The sequence below is a fragment of the Euphorbia lathyris genome, chromosome 6, assembly GCF_963576675.1.
Source record: "Euphorbia lathyris chromosome 6, ddEupLath1.1, whole genome shotgun sequence".
In the NCBI taxonomy this organism is placed as follows: Eukaryota; Viridiplantae; Streptophyta; class Magnoliopsida; order Malpighiales; family Euphorbiaceae; genus Euphorbia; species Euphorbia lathyris.
In genome coordinates this window covers 55,963,460-55,988,575 of record NC_088915.1, presented here as the reverse complement: position 1 = coordinate 55,988,575, position 25,116 = coordinate 55,963,460, and the positions used below count along the sequence as shown (strand labels likewise).

The window sequence follows — 25,116 nt, the reverse complement described above, 5'->3', positions numbered from 1 at the left end:
GAATTGTTGGCCATCTTCTTCTCGTACCATGACTGTGCATACGGCTTTATCCGTGACTGACACGTACATGTATAGATCCTCCCCTTTCAAAGGTCAACTCATCATGGGTGGCTCTGTAAGGAACCGTTTGATTCCTTCGAAGGCATTTTGACAATCTTCATTCCACTCAAACGCTTTTTGCCCCTTGATGACTTCGAAAAAAGGCTGACATCTGCGAGCTGAGCAAGAGATAAACCTGCCCAAGGCTATGATACGCCCATTGAGGCGTTGTACTTCTCTGATATTCCGAGGCGGTTGCATTTCTAGGACTGCTTTGACTTTGTCAGGATTTGGCTAATTCCTCTTTCGCTGATCATGAATCCTAGAAATTTGCCATATGTTGCCCCGAAAGTGCATTTCTCTACTTGATGTTGTGGTGGCGAAGTACGTCTAGTACCCCCCTTATATCCTCTGCATGCTTCTCTACAGTTGTGCTTTTAATGATCATGTCATCTACATAGACAGAATAATTATCATTCTTACTGTCCACGAATATCTTGTTCATCATCCTCTGATAGGTAGCTCCTGCGTTTTTGAGCCCGAAGGGCATGACTTTAAAACAATAAGTCGCTTGATGCGTTACGAACGAGGTCTTGATCCTATCTGAGGGCTCCATCGGGATTTGATGATAGCTTGACTTCACGTCAGTAAATGAATACATTGCGTGACCAGCAGTTCCATCTACAAGCATGTCTATGCATGGCAAAGGATAATTATCCTTAGGGCAAGCCTTATTGAGATCCGTAAAGTCAATGCACATACGGTAAGATCCGCCAGCTTTCTTGATTAGCACCACGTTCGCCAACCACTGAGTGTAAAGTACTTCCTCAATGGCATCCACCTTTTGGAGCTTGGTGATTTCTTCTTCTATCACTTTTTGCCTTTCTGGACCATGATTTCTCCGCTTCTGAGCCACAGGAACTGCATCTTTATCGATGTTGAGCTTGTGGGTGATCACATCTGGGCTAATTCCCGGGAGAACTTCGTCCTTCCATGCAAAGACATCTTCAGCTTCACAAAGTACTTTGGTGATCGCATCTCTGATCTTGCCTTGCAGTCCCTTAGCTATTCGCACCTGCTTCTCCTCTGCCATAAAGTACATTTCGGTTTCGCCTAGGGCCATTGTGACACGCTCCTCTTCATCTTCTTCTTTAGATTGAGGGCGGATCATTAAGGATGCCGAATATGTTTCTTGGGCCACCTTTTGACAACCTTTGACCATCACACCTCCCTTGACCGTGGGAATGTAAAGTGTCAAATGGCGAATAGAGATAAGAGCTGCAACTTCGGAGATAAAAGGTCGTCTGAGGATAATGTTATAAGCTAATTGTCCATCCAAGATCGAGAACTCCAAATCTCCTCTCCAAACCTGATCATTATCAACAAGCTCACAATCCAAAGTTACTTGGCCTTTCGTCTGAATGGTATGACCTGTCACTCCCAAAATGTCAACCACCGTTGGCTCCACCTGGACGGGATCAATCCGGAGTCTGGCGAATGCTCCTCGGGTAATGACATTACATGAACTTCCCGTATCAATCATTACCCTCTTCATCTCCCAACCTTCAACCGTCATAGTGACGACCAGTGCGTCCGCATGGGGCGGAATCCCAGGACCTGCATCTGAGAAAGGGCGGTTTAGTGATGTCCTATCAAGGGTGGTTGTCTTCGCCTTTTTCGATGCTGGCTGATAGCCAGGTCCGCCTGCTATGACATTGATGGTACCCTTTCCTTTCTTCTTTGGGTCCTCCTTGGATCTATCATCTTCTTTTCCTTCTGTTTGGATGAACCGATCCAATTTTCCTCTTTCAATGAGTCGCTCAATTTCTCGAGCTAACTCCCAGCAAGCGTCTGTATCATGGCCATTTTTCCTGTGATACTTGCAATAATTTTTAGGATTCTTTCCTTTATTGGTGTACTCCCCTCCTTTTGGCTCGGGGTATGAAATGCTCCGTTTGTGCTGACTATTCTCGATCCACATAAGAACTTCGCTTTTAGAAGCATTGAGAGGTGTGAAGGAAGTGACAAACGTCGATTTGTTCCTACCATCCCTTCATTTGTTCCGAGAAGAAGAATCCTGACGTTTGTCTCTATCCCGATCCCGGGGACGAGATTCGCCTTTGTCCTTTTTTGGCGATGATGGAGAACCTCGGCGAATATCGTCAACCTCTATAAAGTCTTTGCAACGCTCCATCAACTCTGCCATGCTGGTAGGCTTTTTACGGATGAGGTCCTCTTGTAAACTTTTACAGGTAGTGTTTCTCACGAAACATTCCACAGCTACGGAGATATCGACATCAACTATTTGTATACACAACTGGTTGAAAGTGTCCATATAATCTCGAAGGGGTTCATTCGCCTTCTGCTTTAATTCAAAAAGCTTTCCGGATTTCACCACTGCAGGGATGCAGCCAGCAAATTTTGCACAAAATTCCCTGCTCAATTGATCGAAGCTGTTTATCGAGCCTGGAGGTAAAGATTGAAACCACAAATAAGCTGGACCTCCTAGCGTGGTGACAAACATTTTGCAAAGCACGGGCTCAGTGGCTCGATTGAGTCTGACCAAGATTCGGTATTTTCGAACATGAGCCTCCGGATTATCTTTGCCTGTGTATATTGCAAGATTGGGAATCTTGAAAGCTCTGTCGGTTTCCTCTGCCTCGATCCAGGCTGCAAAAGGCGAATCCCTATTGGCGAATGGATTGTGCCTAGCATTTTCTTCATTCATTTGGAGTACTAGGGCCCTTACTCTATCATCAAAATTCTCCGGATCCGCCCTGGGGCGACCCCTTCGTGGCGATCTGCTTGGAGAAGAAGAAGAAGAAGAACTTGACTCAGACGATGGATCTGATGGCGAATGTCTTCCTGCATTACCATGTCCGCTCCCTCCTCTTCCTCCCCTATCTCCTCCACCACCTCCTCTGCCTGGGGGAGTTGGACCATTTCCTCCTTGCTGGCCTCCAGACAAGGTGTGTCCAACAGTTCCCGAAGATGGATGTGGCGGTGGTCCACCTATATGAGATGTTTTTTCTGGCCTTTTACTTCTTCTACGACCAGTAGATGGAGGTGATCTGCCACGGCGTGGGGATCCTGCTCGCTTATTTTTATCCTTTTTATGCTTTTTACGTATGGGCTCCTTAAATCCGCCAAGAGACAAATTTGTCCGCGGACGCCTGGGTACATTTGGTCCATCAAGATTAAACCTTGGAACCTCCGATCCGCCAGGAGGGACCGTATCATTCCTTCGACTTCCCTCGCCAGGAAATAACTCCCTGATAACCTGTCGTCCGTCACATGATGCCGTAGTGGTTATCATGGAATCAATATTATGAGCTTGAAGGAATGAAGAGCTATGGGCACCTGGTCCCAGACCAAAGTTTAAAGGAGGTAAGGATGAGACAGCTGACGTAGATATCGTACTCCAACGAGGAGGCAGAGTCATGAACGCCCGGAGGCAGTTTTCGATTTCAAGCCCATACCGTGCTTCGATATCCTGAGCACACATATCAATGAAAGAAGCAGTGGGCATATTTCCATCGATATTTGTTGTAGGAGCAGTTGTGTTAGTGCGACCAACACTGGATGGTGTAATTATCGGTGATTCAATCCCAGAGGAGGGATTATGTCCTCCCTCGGTCATGATGTTTCAGTGTGAACGAAAAACCCTTTATTTGATGAATTATCCATTCTGACAGTGAAATGATGGCCGATGAGATGGAATTCAAATTTCTTTATACCATTTTTTACCGCAAGAATCTCTTTGATCGTGGTGTGATAATGTTGCTCTGCAGCTTTGAATTGTCCACTAGCATGTCCACAGTAATGAGAAGTTCCATCAACTTCTTCAATAAGCAATGCACCCCAATGTTCATCACTAGCATCTGTTTGTAAAACACGCTTTCCAATGCCAGGTATCTTTAATGCTGGAGGATTTTGAGCCACAACTTTAAGTTGCTGAACAGCTTTAGTTTGGACATGACTCCACGATGGTGCATTCTTTTTCAGCATTTTTTATAATTGGCTAGTGTGCTCAGAGACATGAGGGATGAATTCCCGGATGTAATTGATGATTCCCAAAAATTGCTGAATTTGCTTTACAGAAAGATTCTTATTAGGGAATTTCAATAATTCTTGAGAAATGTGGGGTCCAGGCTGATATTGGCCATCATGGAATCTCATGCCTAAAAACTCCACTGAGTCTGTCCAATAATGCTCTTCTTTTCAGAAAGCATTATGCCATGCTGTGCTGGAATTGGGCCAAAAGACTATTATGGGCCTGGACGTCTTTTGAGAAGAGTAAGATATCATCAATGTAGATAAGAGCACTATGAAGGATGGGCTCAAAAATCTTGATCATGGCCTTTTGGAACAGAGATGGGGCTGTTTTCAGCCCAAAAGGCATAACTCTCCATTGATATTGTACTGTAGGAATGCAAAATGCTGTCTTGTAACGATCTTCTGGATGAATCCCAAGCTGCCAAAAACCTGCTTTGAGATCAAATTTTGAAAAGATATGGGCTTCATTGAGATGGACAAATAAGGAATTAATCCTTGGAAGGGGGAATTTGTCATCTCTTAGAAATCCATTGAGGGGCTTGTAGTCAATCACAAGCCTTTTCTTTGCACGAACTATTTCTGACCGCTTCTCGACATAAAATGCTTGACAAGCCCAAGGAGATGTGGTTGGCTCTATCAAGCCTTGTTGCAACAATTGAGCACATTCTTCTTTTGCCAAGAGAAGGTCAGCAGGTGTCATGCCCGGATGCGTTGCCTTTGTAGGATTGACATCTTCATTAAGCTTGAAAGGCAATTTGATGAAGAAATCTTTATTTTTCCAAAGTGGTGAGGGATGCGAGAATTGCGAGTGGGAATCAGCACATGACTTCAAGAGAAGTTTTGTAATTTGTTGAAAATCTGGTGAGACTTCAGCTAGGGAGTACATCTTAGGGACGCACGTGTACAATTTTAATTGTCGTTTGAAACGAATCCCTTCAGGAAGAATTTGTAACCCTTTAGCTTTCTGGTAGACATCAAAACCAACTAAGATGTCTTTATCTGGAAGTGCCGATCCAAGGACTTTGACCCAAATGATACAGTTAGGGAAAAACTGAATCCCAATGGGTTTTTTGGATCTGAGTGTAGTGGAAAATACCTTGCCATCTGCAGCCTTGAAATACTCATAGTGGGTTTCCCATGAGGTATTAGGCAAAATTGATGGATTAACCATCGTCTTTTGAGCCCCAGTATCCATAAGACCAATAACAGAAATGGGTCTGTCATATTTGGACGGCAATAGATGAATATTTACCAGGGGATAAGTGGGAGTAAGACTCTCTGATGAGCATAATTGTATGGAATAGATGGGAAGCAAATCATCAGAAACTGGAAAATCATCATCAGAATCTTCTGAAGAAGAAGAATCTGTATAATCTTCAAGGGCGAAGATGGTTTCTGGTGTTGCTTCATCTTGCTCTGAGTACAAGGATTCAACATTTGCATCTTCAAGACTGTAGGAAAGTTGTTGGACCAATTTTTGAGCCTTTTGTGGCTGATTTGGACATTTACGAGCATAATATCCCTTTTGACCACAAATGTAACACCGATCAGTCCGCTTATTCCTATTGGTCTTTTTCTTGAAAAACTTGAATCGTTTCTGCCGTCTGGACCCTTGATATGAATTAGGGAATTTAGAGAATCTAGAGAGCTTCATGTGGTGTTTCTTCTTTGAGGGACGACAGTCACATTTGCTATCCTTGCACTTGATATGTAGGTAAGATTTGTTGCAAAATTTCTGAGCAAGATTTCTTTGGGACATGATATTGCTGAAGAGGCGTTGTTGCTCACACAATTTCTCTAGAGCAAGAAGAGTAAATTGGTGAATTTCCCCAATGCTGATGTCGGCGAAATTTCTGCATGTAGCTGTGATGAGACGTTGTAACTCTGGTTGGAGTTCGGTTGGTAGAGAGGCAATGTAAGTGTACCGAAGATTCGGATCATTATACCCATTTAGCATGTAGTACCTCTTCACCATTCTTTGATAATGAAAGTCTAGATCTTTTTTCTTCAAAGAGCAGCATTTCATATCAAATAATTCTTGTTTCATCTAGTTGTGATATTTTTTAGGATCGCCGATGAACTGTTGATGGATCTCTCCCAGAGCATGACTAGCAGTTGGAAGATTGAGAATGGCAGCCATCTTGTATGGTCCAAGACTTTGGTACCATTCTCGAAGCGTGCCTGTAAACCGGGAGACAAATTCAGTTAGCACTTCCTTCATGGTGACATCTTGTTTAGTCATTTGCAAATCTATCCATGCTGTCATTTCATGGAGATGGTCTCTCCATCGATGAGGAGGGAGATGATCAAATGTGAACCAAGGACCAGATGTTGGCTTGGTAGTTTTAGGTTCTTCATAGAACATAAAATCTTCATCAGCTGGTTCTTCAACTGTGGGTTCTGTCACACCAGGGGTTGGTGCAGAAGAATGTTGTTCATCAACCATGAGTATCTGAGTAATATTAGTAATATCAGCATCAGGTTCTGAAGGAAGATCTTCAGATGTTCCTTATGAGGCGTCTGTAGAATACTCCGGGACAGTGGTGAGATGGTTAATCATGGAAGCCATATTGGAAAACATAGGTTGCTTGTCTTTTGAGGGCCTATGATGTTTTGGCTTCGGAGAATCTTCTTCAAATGAGCCGGAAGAAGATAAAACTTTTGTGGGTGGAGCTTGAAGTTGTTCATGGATCATCTGAAAAGGAGTATATGTTTGTGCTGGAGGTGGAAAAGGTGAAAAATGATGAGGGGATCTGGAAAAGGGATCCACAAATTCTGGAGGAGAGGTTGAAGGTTGAGATTGAACCTTTGCCAAGTCTGCTTCTACTTGAGCTAACTGATCTTTTAACCTCCTAATCTCAGCTTCTTTCTGGTTGAATTCTTGACCAAATCTTCGCTGGGAAATCAAAGTTCGAAGATTGTTGTCAACCTTTTGGATCTGCTGTGTCAGATCTTTCTGCGTTTTGAGTGCAAACTCTGTCAAAGAATCAACCTTTTGGGACATGTGTTTCTGGGAGGAAACCATATGCTCAAGCTTGTGATCAATCTTTTGAAGATAATTATTCTGGGCTATGGCATTGTCAGTCTGCCAGTTTAGCACAGACTCAAAGGGGTTAGGTTCTTCAAGATGGCCAGTGTGGGTAACAGTATGGGAAGGTATGTAAGGAAAGGATACTGTTTTAGACTGGGTGTTGGTTTGTTTTGCCAAAGGTGGGAAATCTTCTGGGGTAAAACTGGTGTTCATCATATATGGTTGTACAAGAGGTGGTAGTTCTGGAGAATGAACAGGTTGAGAAGGATGACACCGTCTTTTTAATTTTGCAAGAAATTCAAGCTCCCTTTTGTAGATTGCAAGAGGCTTTAGATAAGCTAGGGTGACCTTAAATTGAGGGTCTGGAGTGATATCTTTCCTGGGATGGATACCGATCCAAGGCGCATCATCATCATCAGGCTTTGTCAGAGCTCTAGTTGAAGACGAGCGATAGGCTCCTTTCTTGGATGGCTTTGCTGCTTTCTTGTGCGAGTAATTATCGCAAGAATCATCATCAGAATCAAGATCTTCTACACATGTGCACGATGGATCACACATCCCACTACCGGGAACATCCCAGATGAAATGACCATCTATGTGTGAAACATAGGTGTGTCGACCATCAGGCCCAAAACTATGGATAGGAATCTTCTTTTCTCTCGGAAATGAGGCCGGAGAGATCATCATGGCTTGGTGAAAGGAGTGCCTTGGGGGCTGAAAAACTGTCTTTACCAGTCCATCTTCCCTGTTCTGAAAGGATGAAGAAGTGGTTTGGACAGGCTGAGAAATCTGGTGCAATTTCTCATATGCAGTGAGCCATTCAAGAGGCATCAACTGAGTAAGCTCTTCCCTGGAGATTTGGCGAGGGATTTGTACAATTGTTGGATTATCATCTTCCTCCGCAATTAAAAACAAGGCTTCAGATGAAGTACTCTGGGTTGGCATGTCAAGTGCATGATTCTGGAGCCGATAAATGAGTTGGTGGTGAATTGTTGCTGCAACAGCTGTTGAGATCTGTTCAGCACCAATTAGCTGTACTTGAATCTTAAAGGTGGAAGGAAGGTTTGGGTCATGTAATGAAAGGTTGAAGTTTGGAAAAAATGTTAGAACAATACTACCGGCATTGAGTGTTTTTAAAACTGTGCTGATGACAGCATGTTCAAACTTAAGAAATCTAGTATCCAACAGGCTTACTCGTGCTGTGACTGGAAGACCCTTCCTACCATGAAGAGTCAGAATAATACGTACTGCCCCAAGGTGGAAATGGGAGTACCCTTCTTGCCTCCATTTGGATATGAAAGAAGTAGGAATCTCCAAGGTTACATATTGTTCTGCACTGGTAGCCTTCAGAGAACATTGGTCCATTTTGGAAGTTTGGACATATTCTTTAGCATGCGGTCGTCTGGTGGAGATCAAAGACCTGATACTGCGTGTGATAGAAGAATCACGTCTATAAATGTTGTAGGGATTGATCAAGGGTAAATTGGTTGAGTGGATTTGAGCATCTTCTGGAACATAAGAGTATTCCACAAGATTTTCAATTTTTGAGGTTTTGGTTTGTCGAAAGGATGATGGGATGGAAAGAGAAGAAGAAAGTTGAATGGGATTAGAAGTAGAAGTTGAAGGTAATTCCATGATTGAATGATCTTTCCTCTGTACTTCTTAATTTAATCAATCATACCTCTATTTTACGGTTGCTTCAAATACGGGGTAAAAAAATTCTCAATTTGAGATTATGTTTTACAATTGGACAAGTTTAAAGGGCAAGTTGTTACAATTGAAAGTTGAGGGGGGCAGTTGCAACATTTGGACAAGTTAAGGGGTTACTTGTGTTTTAGGCCTTTTATTTATTGGTAACCGACTGATTAGTTAGAAGAGTAGCAACGGAAATCTGTTATCATTCTTTCTTTCTCTTCAATCGTAGATCAAGTTCAAGAATCTATCTGTAATGGAGCATCAACAAGATGAGACAACACAAGAGCTGCTCCATGATTACCGTATTCAGTTCGAAGCTGACGCGAAGAAAGTGAGTGAGAGGCTGGGAGACGATTTAACATTTGCAATTAGTGGAATTAGGGGGGTTTGGAGTAATTACGATAACCAAGTGCGGGAATTGGTAATTGATTCTGAGCAGAGAGATGAATATCTCTCTCAAATTCGCATGCATAAAGCTGCAGTGATTGTTTCTATTCAAGAGGCAGTTGCAAGTTTTGACAGAAAATTAGAAAGTCTCAAAGAATCTGGTACACCGGAGCAACAAGAAGGTACAGGGGAGGAAGAGCAAGAAGGTACAGCGGAGCAAGACGACGACGAACGAGAACGAGATGGGGTCGTGTTGACCGGTGGCTTCGCACAACTTGTTAGACAGACGATATTTTTTTGGATGAACAAAGATAATCACAATATTGGAGAGATGGATTTTGATTGTTCTTTTCTTTTGTTTTGTTTTGATCACATGATCATCATAGTAATGAAATTTCATATAACCTTTTTTAAGTAGTGCATATTTACATATGAAAAGCGGAAAACGTGAAAAACGAAAAAATATACGAAGAAGGTAAAAAAATGGAAAAGTTTACATATTAGATTCCTCAACTTTTATAATCCAACAAATATTATTATTTTGCTAGCTCTCAACTGTACATACGTCTAAAATTGCATGATTGTTTATCTTTAAAAGGAAAGATAAAATATGTGAGGTGAGTTAACCGCACAATTAACATAATATTTAGCTAGAAACTTAGTGCATTTAATTATAAAATGTTTATATATTAAATTATTCAAGATGAAAAGAAGTGGTAACGGGACGGGGCAAGGCGAACATGCATTATTTTGCTACAAATTGCCAAATATGGCACTTGAATATCCATAAACAAGTTCAACATTATTAGTCCCAATTCATATATTAAAATCAAAATCTGAAATTCAGATCAAAATTGAGTATAACAAAAAAATCACTTACTCAAAATATATAGTAGTACAACAAAAAAAAAACCTAGAACTCTTATTATGATGTGTAGGAAGAGTTTTGAGTACAATCTTTAACCAAGTCTGGGATAAAATTTTCTCAAAGAGGATGCTTGTGAATCAAAATCATAACCATTGGGGTTGCTAGAAAACTGGTTCTGCAGATCATTGAAAGGAGCAAACAAATTAGATCCATTCACAGGAGTCTCAGGCTGAGGCTGAGCAAACGGAGATGAATTCACAGCAATTTGATGATTATGATTCATAAAAGAAGGTGAATTCAAAGCAATTGGATGATTACCATTATTGATAAACGAAGAGGAACTGGATGAAACTCCATTGATGCTTTCCAGAGAGAGTTTCTTGCATAAATTTGTGTGAACCTCTTCAAACATAGCATGTATTTTACGAAGATCTTCAAGATTAAGTTCACTAATACGAGCATCCCACCACCAATTAGCTTCTTTACCTTTACCTTTGTCTTTCATAATCGCATTCTTCAACCAAATTCCCTTGGCTTTCTCTGCTTCCAGAGTGCTAATCATTTCATTCTGGCGCTGAGTAAGCTCGAGAATCCTCATCCTCCGATGAGCTTCGACCAGAGGGTGAGGGTTTTCATTTGGGAGGCCCAGAAAACGGTTGGTTATGGACTCCAGGGAAGGATAGCCAAAGGAGAAAGGCTTACCAGAAGGTGAATACACCAGAAAACCAATCTCAGCACCGCATAAAGTGATGAGTTCACTTGACTTTTTGTAAATTCCAGATCGTCTTTTGGAGAATGAGATTAACCGATCATCTTCATTTTCGATCTTCTTCATTTCTATCTTCCGCTTGCCTTTGCTTTGCTTTTTTCTTGCCATATTCACCTCTACTATACTCAAGGTTTTTTTGTTAACTTCTTCCATTACCTTCCATTATATAGACTACAAGTGATGGAGAATGATAATCAAAGAAATTTTACTAAAAAGGTATTAAGGTCACAATAATCTTCCTAAGTTGTTCTTTCCATAGTTAGCATACTGAGAAAGGAAACTTAGGGTTGACAAAAAAAAATTGGTAGGTGAAATTAAAATGTGAAATTAAGCTTCATTTCACATTTTAATTTTTTAATTTTTTTTTAAAGTAGTTATTTTCTCTTAATTATTATGATATATATATAATACTTATTAGTATTTAGTTTATTTTCGCGTTTTTACAATATATAATGGAAGTTCTTACGGCTATAATCACCATCAAACAAACTGAAAAATAATCATATTAAGCAAAATTGTAAAAAAAAAAAAAAAAGAAGTATACAAATTTATTGTGACCTTTCGTCAACATTCTTTTTTTTTTTTGTTAAATCATGTTTTTAGGAAAAAAAAACCTTAGTCATCTCATGATAAAAAAAAACACAAACATATAATTAACAAGAAAGTGTAATCACATTAATTTTTTTTTTAAATTTACCCAAAAAATTAATAATATAATCATAGTTAGTGATCTTTTAAAAAAAATTAGTGATGTTAACAAAATAATCCTTAAATTTTATTTTTAACATAAAAAGTTTTAAACTTATATTATTATAATATATTAAATCTAATTAACAAAAATCCTTTAATAGTTAATTAAATAATTTTCTTAATAAATTTTACGAAACTTTTTCTTCATTGTATATTATAGTCAAAATCTATTTTATCCTAGTAAAATTCAATATTTACACTTGTTTTTATGTGTGGATAAAATAGACTAAACTCATAATTAAACCCTTAAACTTTTATGATTTTAAAGATTGAGTCTCTAATCATTTACTTTTCTAGATTAAGTTCCTGAACTTTAGTTTTCACACACATTGAGCCCATCACTAACGTTCCCATAAGTAAATCGTTAGTGAAGGAATAAATACGTGTGAAAATTATAGATTAGGGACTTAATCAATTTAAATTATAAGGATCGAGGACTTAATAAATAAAAATTATAAAGATCACAAGGCTTTATATTGGTGATAACATATATTTATCGGGAAGAAAATCAAGCACCTGATACGTTTGCTCGATTTGGAGTCTCCTCAAACGGGTAATATTGGTGGAATGCGGCTCCATCTTTCTGCAACTCCTTTATTTTTGACGACTTATATAATATTGCTCATTTACGTTTTTCTTAGTTCCCTTTCTTTATTTCCTTTCCCCTTTATACATTACATTTTATTATTTATTTATTCATTTTGTGCGTCGAGGTAGTATGGGTGCCGACCTAGTAGGGATGTCTCCTGCCTAGGTTCACATCGTTACAACTTTCATAAAAAAATATATATATATAATTTACCTTTTTTTCTTTTAAATAATTTTAAAGGTAAATAATTTATTATTTTCTGGGTTTGTACATATTACATAAGTTAGTTTTCCTGTTTTAAAACACACTATAAAGTCCCCGAGTTTTGGCAAAACTAACTACTTTGTCTCTCCATCCATAAATTTATATAAATCACAAGTTTATCCATCTACCAGTAATTAATTTATATAGATATTTTTTAATTAAGTTTTATATAATTTTTATATTATTATTTAGTGTCTTTTTTAATTAAAAATATGCAATTAAAGTTATAATAATATAACATTTTAATTTGAAAGAATCTATTTTTTATATAATATTTTATTTTTATTTTTTTGTGTAGGCATATAATATTTTATTTTATTACGATTTGTAATTTATATATCATTGAATATATATATATATATATATATATATATATATTAAAAAATTATTTTAATAAATAAAATGATAAATTTAGTGAATTACTATACCTAGCCCTTGATTCCAACACTTAGTCTCGGGAATAGACCGAAATAGCGTTTGGACAAATTTGAAAATTCTCAAAACCTCTCAAACATCCTAAACTCTCTTGGATCAAATCCGGACTAATTTATCAATGAAAACATGGATCGGGAGAGGGGCGGCAAAGGAAAAGCATTAATGGTACGAAATCCGGACTAATTTTGTTGATTTTTGGTTGTTTTTTGAATCTGTTTGAGAATTTGGGGAATCTGAAATCGGGAGGGTGGGGCGTGAGGCCATCACGCCCTCACCTCTAGTGCGGCGTATGAATATCATGCCGCACCATAGGTAAAGGCGTGATATCACCTATGGTGCGATGTGATATTCATACGCTGCACCATAGGTGAGGGCGTGATAGCCTCACGGCCGTCCCCAATTTTGGATTTTATTTTTTTTATTTTTTAATTAAATTTAATTTTGTTTAAATTTTTATTATTCTTAATTATTATTATTTTTATTTTATTAATTTCTTTAATTTAGTTTAGTTAAAATTGTATGTTGTAAATTTTATTTTGTTAATTATAGTTAATTTAGTTGTTGTAAATTTTAGTTTGTTTAATTTAGTTTAGTTAAATTTGTATGTTGTAAATTTTATTTTGTTAATTATAGGTAAATTTAGTTGTTGTAAATTTTATTTTGTTTAATTTAGTTTAGTTAAATTTGTATGTTATAAATTTTATTTTGTTAATTATAGGTAAATTTAGTTGTTGTAAATTTTATTTTGTTTAATTTAGTTTATTTAACTTTTTATGTTGGAAATTTTATTTTGTTAATTATAGGTAAATTTAGTTGTTGTAAATTTTATTTTGTTTAATTTAGTTTAGTTAAATTTTTATGTTGGAAATTTTATTTTGTTAATTATAGGTAAATTTAGTTGTTGTAAATTCTATTTTGTTTAATTTAGTTTAGTTAAATTTTTATGTTGTAGTTTTTATTTTGTTAATTATAGGTAAATTTAGTTGTTGTAAATTTTATTTTGTTTAATTTAATTTAGTTAAATTTTTATTTTGTTAATTTTAGTTTAATTTAATTAAATAATATGGTGAATATGTGTAGATGGAGCGGGAGAGTGTGGTGGGGAAATCTATCCCGACAGCAGCTAGGCATCTAGATATGGGGGAGGAGGAGGATGAGGAGGATACATCACGTCATACGAGACGACGTGGTATTGATATATCTGGCCGTAGACGGAGAGAGACTGGGATGCAACAGGTGCGGGGGGCTTCGATAGAGCAGCATGTGTTGGATCAGCCCGAGTTTGGAGGGGAGGAGGCGGATGATTCGGGAGACCGAGATCCTGGTCTTCACCTTGTGGATGAGTATTTTCAGGAGAGCGTCGAGGCACAGCGACGGTCGGGATCTGATGGTGATGATGACAGTGATGGTGATGATGATGATGTGCAGCCGACCCAGGACTCGAGCAGACAGTGCAGGATTGGTCGCTTTGCTAGTACATGTATTATTTATAGTTTTAGTGTTATTTAAAATTTTAGTATTATTTATAATTTTAGTACTATTTAAAATTTTAGTATTTAATTTTCTGTAGTGGGTTAGCCGTTTGTGGCGCATCATGGAGCGGTCGGTCGCCGGGCGAAATGATGCGGAGGCTCCACTTATTAGGACTGATATGGATCAGTTTATGGATGAGTGGCGCCGGACGAACTGATATATGTTGTCATTTACTAGAACTTATTGTTTTTAACACATTTGAAAATATATGCAATATTTTGTGTATATTAATTAATTGTAATGTTAATATTGTATATTTAAAACTAAAAGGTTAATAACTATAATATACAATAAACCGCAATAAACCGTCTAATCCACAATATAATACACTATATTCAACTTTTTTTTTGCTTATCCACCACGCGGGCGTGTGTCTATCACGCCTCAGGCGTGATATACACACGCCTCACCACAAGGTGAGGTGTGATGTTATCACGCCTCACCACAAGGACACGCCTCACCACAAGGTGAGGTGTGATGTTATCACGCCTCACCACAAGGAGAGGCGTGATTCCCTCACGCCCGCATGGCGGGAGGGGAAAAAATTTCAATTTTCCACCTTAAAGGGTATTTTTATCTTTTCACTGGGCTATGGGTGGAAAATTGAGGCTATATTTAACAACACCCTAAATTTATCTATTACTTTATTATTTCATAATGTTCGATAAATTAATATATTAAAAAATGAATAGTGTAAAATTTAACTATTTTTTATTTAATTAATTAATATTGACTTGAGTGGTTAAGAACCTCAAGTCGCTTAAACTAGATATTTCAAGTTCGACTCCTGGTATACCAGTTTGTAAATTTTTAAAACATATAATTTATGTTTGATGGCACAAATCACAAAGTACTTTTCCTTGTAATTAATACATGTCAACTAATTAGGAGAAATTACACCCATGGCCACTGAACTTTATCCATTTTCACATTATGGCCACTCAACTTCATTTCTTCCCGGTATGGCCACTCAACTTTATACTTTTTAACACCGGTAGCCACTCAATTTTAATTAACTTCTCAAAATGACCGTTAACGATCGTTAACGACCTCAAAATGAAAACATTCAAGAATTAAAGTTGTTCAGAACGACATTTACCATGAAACCACATTTTTTATTTTCGAAAATCTCATTTTTTGGAGCTTTCTCTCTAATAATTCACTTTCTCTCTCCTAACCAAACACCACATGAATGACCTCAAAACGAAAATTTTCAAGAATTAAAGTTCCTTAGAATATCATTAACGCTTTGGATTTTTTAATTTTAGCCGCCAATGGTCATTTTGAGACATTAAGTGGCCACCGGTGTTAAAACGTGTAAAGTTACCGGGAAGAAATGAAGTTCATTGGCCATAATGTGAAAATGGGTAAAGTTCAGTGGCCATAGGTCTAATTTACCCCAACTAACTACATCCTAACTATATATATATATATATATATATATATAGGTGAGATCCAGTGAGACAATGGGTCGTGGTGTGGCAAGAAGTTTATGGTGTGACAGAATAAAACTACGTAGTTTTGATGATAATTGAAAAGGGCAATGTGACAAATTTGTCAATAAAAGGAAACACAGGAGAGAGAAAATTATTTTATTTCTTTCCTTAAAATACATTTTCCCGACCTTTCTAACCTCGTTTTTCGAAAATTTTATCCTGTTAGACTCGTCTAAATTAGACGGTCATTTTGAGATCCCTGAAACTCAGGTGAACGGAATCCGGCGATTAGGTGGGCGTTTTCCATTGAGAAAAAAAATGTCCAGAAAATTCTAAAAAAATTCCAGAAAATGTAAACCATTACTTTGCGAAACTTTAATTCTTGGATCAAAGCGGGACTTTTTACGGTTTAGTACCAATAAAACGTTTTCCTTAATTTTATCCATTTTATATGCTTCAACAATTTATTAGGTCAACACCGTAAGGAATCTCACTTTGAGACAAGAATTAAAGTTTATTAAAATGATGTTTTACATGTTTTGAAATTTTTTGATAATTTTCTGGATACGTTTTTTGTCCTACCTTTCAGCACTATGTGTTGGAAAAACCAACACATACTGCTGGACGCCAGCATGTTGTTCTAAATCAGTGTACAAATTGTTCTAATTAGTGTACCAGTTGTTTCAAATCAGTGTATCAATTGTTCCAACAAAATAATTATATTATTCTAACAGAATTCTTAAATTATTCCAACAGAATACTTATATTATTCCGACAGCGTACGAAATTGTTCCAAATCAGTGTATCATTTGTTCCAACATAATACTTATATTGCTCTAACAGAATAAATCAGTGATTGTTCCGAAAGTGTTCGAAATTGTTTAAAATCAGTGTACAATTTGTTCCAACATAATACTTATATTGTTCCAACATAATAAATCAGTGTATCAATTATTCCAACAAAATAGTTATGTTCTTTCAAAAAAAATAGTTATATTGTTCTATCATAATACTTATATTGTTCCATTATAATAAATCAGTTTACTAATTGTTCCAAATCAATTTTATTATCTATTGTCTTCAATTTCGTTTTTGTTTTTTAGTGTTTAATATAGTATCTTCAAATTTATATTAGTTATATTATTTAGAAATAATTTTAATCCGTAAAATTTATTGAAAATAAAAAATTACCTTTAAAAATCAATAAATCATTTTTCTTAATTTTATCCATTTTACATATTTTAATAATTTATTGGGACTAAAACGTAAGGAATCTCACTTTGATCCAAGAACTAAAGTTTCTCGGAATAATGTTTTACATTTTCTGGAATTTTTTGAGAATTTTCTAGGCACTTTTTTTTTCTCACGGAAAATGCTCACCTAATCGCCGGATTCCATTGATCTGGGACTAAACCGTAAGGAATCTCACTTTGAGTGAATTAAAGTTTCTCATAATGATGTTTTATATTTTCTAGAATTTTTTGAAAATTTTCTGAACATTGTTTTCTCACAGAAAAATAAATCGTCGGATTCTGTTCACCGGAATTTTTTTTACCTGAGCTTCTGAAATATTAAAATGACCGTCTAATTAAGACGAGTCCAACGGTCTAAAAGTTTTTGAAAACCGAGGTTAGGAAAGTTGAAAAAATGCATTTTAAAGAAAAGAAATAAAACAATTTTTTCTTTCCTTTTATTTACAAATTTGTCACATTCCCCTACTTAATTACAAAATTGGTCTTTGTCACACCATAAGACTTGTCTTACCATAAGAAATTCGTCACATTAGATCTCTTCTATATATATATATATATATACCACATGTGTCTAATACCTATTTACATATATCCATGATGTATTCATCCTATCGTCTAACTACAGTAAAACCTCTATAAATTAATAATGTTGGGACCATAGATTTTTATTAATTTAGAGAGATATTAATTAATCGATAAATTAATAATTATTAATTTATAGAGTGATTTTAAATTTTTTAAAAATAAATTATTAATTATTAATTGTTTCAAACATTGCAAAATTCGTACAGGGGATGTATGTCACAACGAATTTAGAGGAAGCAATCACGGAAGAAAACATTCATGAACTTGAGGGAATGATTGGTCAGCTTGGTTCCCGCAATCAAATGAATGTCAATCAAATATTGGATTATCCAAGTAAAAACAATGAATGCTCACAAATCCAAAATTTAGAAGAAATTGTATCAAGCCTTATGCAAAATTCAATTGAGGATGAAGCTGAAAATGATTTGGTACCTTTAAAACCAGTCACAAGAAAGGAAGCAATTATAGCATCATCCACTCTTTACAATTTTTTGTTAAAATTTGACAAGGATACACCGTAACTTTTGAATGCACTGAGAATAGTTAGAGATGAAATTCAACTAGATTTAAATTTCAAGAAAAAACAAAATACTATAGATTCATATTTTGCTAAATTATCCCAAGTATGTATATCTATATATATTTTGTATATGTCTTTGAGAAATTATTAATTTATAGAGGTAATAATACAATGTATTTATAAGGGGTTGTTCCAGAAAATTATTATCTTATTAATTTATTAAAATTGATCATTTTTTGAACTGGCCCAAGTCGGGACCAGAAGAAATTATTATTTTAAAGAGTTTATTAATTTATCGAGTATTAATTTATAGAGGTTTTACTGTATTATACAAATGGTCTATTTTGTAACCTATTATACAAATCAGTATGTTTTGTAGTTTATTACCCCTTTAAGGTGGAGTATGTATGTTTAAACTCCAAGATTGCTTAAAATATGTATTGTAATTAATGTATAGTCTACCCAATCGTCTGTCCAATTAATGTATAGTCTGCTCAATACTATTGATAATAACTTAAGCCTTATTCTTTTTTACTTAGTTTCAGTATAAGTAAGTTCAGTTAATTTCATTTCATTTCAGTATAAATTAAGTTTAATAGCATTCAGTTCAGTTCAGTTAATTTAATTTCAAATCAGTAATTTATCATTATTTATTATAATTATAATTATTTATATATAATTTGTTTTATTTTTATAAAAATTAGGACGATGCATTGACCTGAAACCTGACATTCCAACTAGGTTGGCACACCAAGAACAAAAAAAAAGAAAAACCCGAAAGGAATCAATAAATAAAAATAGAGTGTTAGACAAGAGGGGAGGCAAAGAATAACGAATAAAGAATAAAAAGTAAAACTAAAAAATCAAAGAATTAACAAAATCTAAAGTGACCGATGTTGCAAACATCATCAGACAACAACGAAGCACAAAATGCAGGAGCCGAATTCCACCAAGAGATAGTGGGGGAGGAAACACCAAAACAAGTTAAGGCATCAGCTACCCGATTGCCTTCTCTAAAGATATGTGAAACAATAATTGTCATATGCAAACACTGGTTCAGACATTTCATCCAATCCTGGTGAACAGACCACGGAAACTGAGACGAGCTTGCTTTGAGCTTATTGACGACTAACAGAGAGTCTGATTCAATCCATAAGTGGTGCCAGTTCTTCTCCCACGCGATATTTACTGCAAAAATTACAGCTTTTAATTCAGCAAGGAAGGCAAACGCGAATGGGATCTGGAAAGCAAAGCTACCACGAGCAAATCCCCTGCTCGTGGGAAAAACTCCACTGGCGCCCGCAGGTCCATGAGCACCTAAAGCCAAACCGTCAACATTAACTTTAAGTCAGCCATGTTGCAGACACAACCAACGGACCTGATAAATATTTGGATCCGGGGGAGTCCTGCATGGCACTTGCAACCTGACTAAGATGATGGCATCCCGATTGGTGAAACAACGTCCTTTAGTGATAGTGTGTGATTCCCGCGAGAGGCGTCGAAGAAGATGCACGACATTTTGGATCGAAGGGAGCACCGAGTTGAACACAGAGTCGTTCCTTACACGCCAAATAATCTAGAAGTAAGAAACAACAACTAACTTCCAGTGAGCCAGCACCTGAGGACTAAAGTTAACATGGCATAGAAAACCAAAAAGGTTTGATAAATTAAAGAGAGTTGGTTACGGATAATCAAAAAGCCGGCTAATCTCCTCCAAAGAGACCCTGCAAAACAGCAATTTAAAAAAAGATGGTCAGAATCCTTGATTGCACCGCCACCAAGCGCACAGCGAGAGGCCAGGTGGAATCCTTTTCGCTGAAGGAGGATCTAGGTCGGGATACCCCCATGTAATAGACGCCACATAGTCATTGAACGTGAGGGCGGAATTTGAGGACCCCAAACAAAGTTATGCCAATCCACACGAGCTCAATTGGAAATGAGAGGAATAAAAAAGCTTAACAAAGAACTTGCCCTTCATATCCGGCTCCCATACGCAGATGTCATCCTAGTCTAATCCTCTCGAAACAGCCATAATACCCTGTTGAACCGTATAGGGTAATTGACCAATATCATTCCAAAAATTCCCAAAGAGAAAATCCTCAACATTGTTGAACATCTTCTTTTGAAGCGAAATCGGCAAACCAAGCTGGTCCGCCACCGGCGGAATAATCCATCGATCCGTCCAGATATTTAATGTCGATTCACTATCGATCCACCAACGCGTCTGGGTTTTTATGGAACCATAAACAAACCGGCAAGAGGACCATATTGAAGAGGGAGCAATGCAATGCTTAGAGAGTCCCAATTTTGAAAGGAATCTTGAACGGAGTAGACAAACAGTGAAGCTGTCACCTTGGATTAGATCCCAACAAGCCTTACCAATGAGAGCTTCATTAAAAAGCCAAAAAAATTTCACCCCCAACCCACCTTCCTCAATGCTCTAGGAATAGATGCTCCAGGGAACCGTTATCAGCTTTCTCTTGTCAATACTACCAGTCTATATGAAGTTTCTCACACTTCTATTAATTTTATTCAGAAGGCTTACAGGCCACCTATAGAGGATAAATGGATGAACCAGCGACCCACTAATTGCCGATTTAATAAGAGTAAGGCGACCAGCAAAAGATAGTGCACTTCATTTCTAATTACTAAACTGGGATAGGAATTTATTAGCCATGCTACTTAAATAACGAGTCCACGGAGCTCCCTTAAACAACGGGACCCCCAAGTAGACAAAAGTTAGCTACACCCTGTGGAACCCAAGACAATTCGCAAGCTTATTCGCTCTGGTGTTAGTAACACTTCTGCCAAAGTAAATTGAAGATTTCTCCCAGCTGACAAGTGTTAACATATTCTGCATAGAAGCCACCCAAAAGACCAATAAGCCATCAGCAAATAACAGATAAGACGGAAAGGGAGTCCCGCTAGAATAATAAATTGTTGAGAAAGCTCCCTCATGTTCAAGTTTCATGAACCATTTAGTGAAAAAATCTTCACCAATGCCAAACAAAATAGGAGATAAGGGATCCTCTTGTCTAACACCATGGGAGCAGCTAAAGTATCCCTGAGGAACGCCTCCCAGCATAACAGAAATATGAGAAGATGACAAGATATTCAAAATCCAGTCTCTGAAAGTAAGAGAAAAACCGAAAGCTTCCAAAACACTAAGCAAGAAATTCCATTCAATAGTGTCAAAAGCCTTTCGAAAATCAACCTTAAGTGCCATGTGTCCCCCGAATCTTTTCCTGTCAAGAAGATTGACCCCTTTAGAAGCAACAGTTATACATTGATGCACATTCCTACCTTTCAGGAAACCATACTGATTAACTGAAATAATACAGTAGCAATATCAGCCAGCCGATTAGCAAGGATCTTCGAGATGATTTTGAAGCTAAAGTTGCTCATAACGATTGGTCTAAAATTCTCAATCTTGTCAGCTTCCGTAGTTTTAGGAATTAGAGCCAGCAAATTGGAGTTCAAACCTGGAAAAATACAACCAGTATCAAAAAAATGGACTAACCATATTACACACATCATTTCCAATCACATCCCAAAAACGTTGATAAAAATTTCCCCCAAATCCATCCGAACCAGGAGCACTATCAAGATCCATGCTGAAGACAATTTTTCGAATGACCTCATGCGATGGTGTGTCAATTAAAAAATTGTTCTCGTCATCAGATACCAACGTAGGAATTGTTGAACTAATAGGGGCGAGATCAACCAGGTTGCCTGAGCTTTTGAATAAAAATGAGTAGTAATTAATCACATGATCCTTAATTCGATCCATATCAGAAGTAAGATCCTCTCCAATTCGCAGCACCTGCAACCCGTTATAGGATTTTCTAACCTTGGCAGCCCGGTGAAAAAATTTTGTGTTTGTCACCAACACTCAGCCATTTCACCCGGCTCTACTCACATCGAAACATTTCTTGCCTTAATAACTGCATGTCTAAATCAACGCTTGCAGCAGCTTCAGAAGAACTGAGTTCATGCAAATAACCCAAAACCGAAATCTGACTCTGAACCTCCGCCAGACGTACCTCCGCACGGTGAATGTTGTCTTCAATACGATGACCAAAAAAAGTTTTATTCCATTCCCGCAACACATGCCTAAGAGTATGAAGCTAGTGACAAAGAAGCTGAGCTAGGGGAAGAGAAAGATGGGAATTAGACCAATGATTAGATATTACCTCACGCAGGGAGGGATGAGTCAACCACATAGAATGAAACCGAAAACGAGCCACTCGAGGATGACCTATAATGCAATTAAGTAACATATGGGAGTGGCCAAATCGGAATTTGGCAAGAGAAGAACAAATAATAGAGTCCCAAATGCCCAGAAAGCCAGTAGAGATAATGGCCCTATCAAGTCGACATTCAACATGATCCACCCCATGACGACCATTAGGCCAAGTGAACTTTTGACCTCTAGACTCCACATCCAGGAGATCACAATCTTCAATGAAGTTCCTAAAATCCAGACAAGAATTACTCGAAGGTGGAGAACTAGTTTTTTCATGCGCGCCCGTGATTGCATTAAAGTCACCAAAGACAAGCCATTTGTCATTCAAAGAAGCTTTTAACCGAACAAGTTCTTCCCATAGAAGCCTTCTCTTAGATGAGGTATTATGACCGTAGAAAAAGGAGATATTATGAGTCAGATCATTGAATTTAAATTGAACGGACAGCTGTTGGTCACTGGATGAAATGACCGAGATAGAAGAATCAAACTTCGAAACCACCCAGAATGAGGGACTTGGTTTATTGTTCCAAGTAAAAAGAGACATGCCCATTAAACTCCAAAAGGTATCGGGGATCCCACTAGGACAAACCATTGGTTCAACAAGACAAAGAATATTCGGACTCTGTTGTTGACAGAGAAAACGCAGGGCATGTTGAGTATGAATGTTTGCAATGCCCCTGCAATTCCAGAAAAGAACGATCATTGGTATCGTTGAGGAGGTCTACTAGACCTTTTCGCACGGGTCTCCGAGAAGACGAGAGTTTCCTTTGATTTTTTCTTTTTCTGAACTGTTGACCACGATTTCTCCTCTGAATCTTCAATTCTTACAAGCTATAAATTATTATCAATACTAGGCTCCCTTTTGTCCCCCCAACTAATTAGAATGCTCTGAGTTCAACGGTTCTAAAAATTGCCATTCTTGGTTCCTCAATTCCCAATCAAGCTGAAAATGGATGCCCTAAAAATTTAGATGCTCCTGAATAGAGTCTGGTTCGGAAGTGAAATCTGCCCGTCGACTAGATTGCCCTGCCATAGTATGAAGAATCAATTGTTTACCATTGTCAGCCTCCAAAGTTTGACCCAAATCCGATGTTGTACTGACTATATTTGGTGCAGGGTTAACAGGCCCCTCAGACCGTTTCCTCTACCAAGTCTTGGGTGACAACACGAGGTTCAGGAACAGGTTGCTTGCCTTGTTGTTTTTTAGCCTCCTCACGCCCTGGGTTACGCCTACAGCTACTAACAGAGTGACCAATAGACTTGTAAATAGTGCAAAAATCAGGGAGCCTCTCATATTCAAGAAATACCCGGTGCATCAGAGAATTCGTGTCAACACGCAGCTTGTATTGCAATTCCTTAGTTAGGTCCACATCAATCAAAATCCTAGCAAAGTGCCCCATTTCTCCTTCAATAGTGTTACGGCCAAACCAAAGCAGAATTCCCACTGCACTAGTAATGTTGGTCATGATACGTTTATCCCAAAATTCCCAAGGAAGATTGTAAAATCTTACCCAAACTTGAGCAGAGGTAGTTTTGTATGAATCCGGGTTGAATCCTGGAGTCCATGGGATTAATCTCAAAACCCCTAGTTTCAGAACAATTGCTCCCTTCCCCCAAACAGCTGCAAAGCATCGGTTGAAGGAAATATAATATGATAGAACCCTCTTCCCAAAGAGATCAATTTCCAATTAATGCGAATACCCCATATCGAAGTCAATTTCAATTTTAAAATGATGTTTCCATGGAGTCTCACCTTTAGATAGATTAATTCGACCAATTACTGAATGTTTGCATAACGCAAGCCGTTCGTTGTAGATATCCTGCTGAATATGGACTGCTTTGAAGCCTCCCTCCTCAGAAATAGGCGGACGAACGGACTCTAGGATGGCCGGTGAGGTGATTGTGCTAGCAAGAGTCGTAGCAAAGGTTTTGCGGGGAGCCGATGGCTGCTAATTAGAAGAACGAGGCAGAGCGACGGCCATGGCCTCAAAAGTCGGTCGATTGAAGAGATGCGAAATACAGTGGGAAGATGACGGAGGCGATGGTGAATAATGATTCTGCATAGAGGAAGGATGGGAGAAGAGGTGAGCAATGGAGAAATCGGTGATGGACTCCGGCAGAGCCATGAGAAGCAGCAAAGAGGGGCGGCGGTTAGGGGTCAAACGGAAATCGCCTCATCTCTCAGCCTCAATATAACGTATGTAGTTCTTATCTATAATTTATTATTATTTATTATAATCTATATATAATTTATAATTTATATATAATTTGTCATTATTTATTATATTTATAATTTTTATATATAATTTATTATTATTAATTATAATTTATATATAATTTATAATTTAGTATTCATTATTTATTATAATTATAATTACTTATATATAACTTATAATTTTTTATATATATAACTTATCATTTTTATTATAATTATAATTATTTCTATATAAAATTTACCATTATATATATAATTTATTATAATTATAATTATAATTATAATTATTTTTGTGGAGTTAAGTTAAGTTAAATTCAGTAACATTCAGTTAAATTAAATTCAATTAATTTAATTTAATTTAATTTCAGTCAAAAATAACAAGGCCTTAGACTGCTTGTATGGTATAAGTTCTCTCATAAGTTGTATATATATGTATGTGAATGGA

General features: G+C 37.2%; 1 protein-coding gene across 1 annotated transcript; it reads right to left on the bottom strand.

Moving 5' to 3' along the window:
- Positions 1 to 10,167: 10,167 nt before the first annotated feature.
- LOC136233695 (agamous-like MADS-box protein AGL29) lies at positions 10,168 to 10,953 on the bottom strand. Its single transcript, XM_066023404.1, has one exon. The coding sequence runs from the start codon at positions 10,951 to 10,953 to the stop codon at positions 10,168 to 10,170; it is 786 nt and encodes a 261-aa protein (XP_065879476.1).
- Between the last annotated feature and the right edge of the window lie 14,163 nt (positions 10,954 to 25,116).

Coding starts and splice junctions, on each gene's coding strand:
- LOC136233695 (XM_066023404.1), bottom strand. CDS start 10,953: ATGGCAAGAAAAAAGCAAAGCAAAGGCAAGCGGAAGATAGAAATGAAG.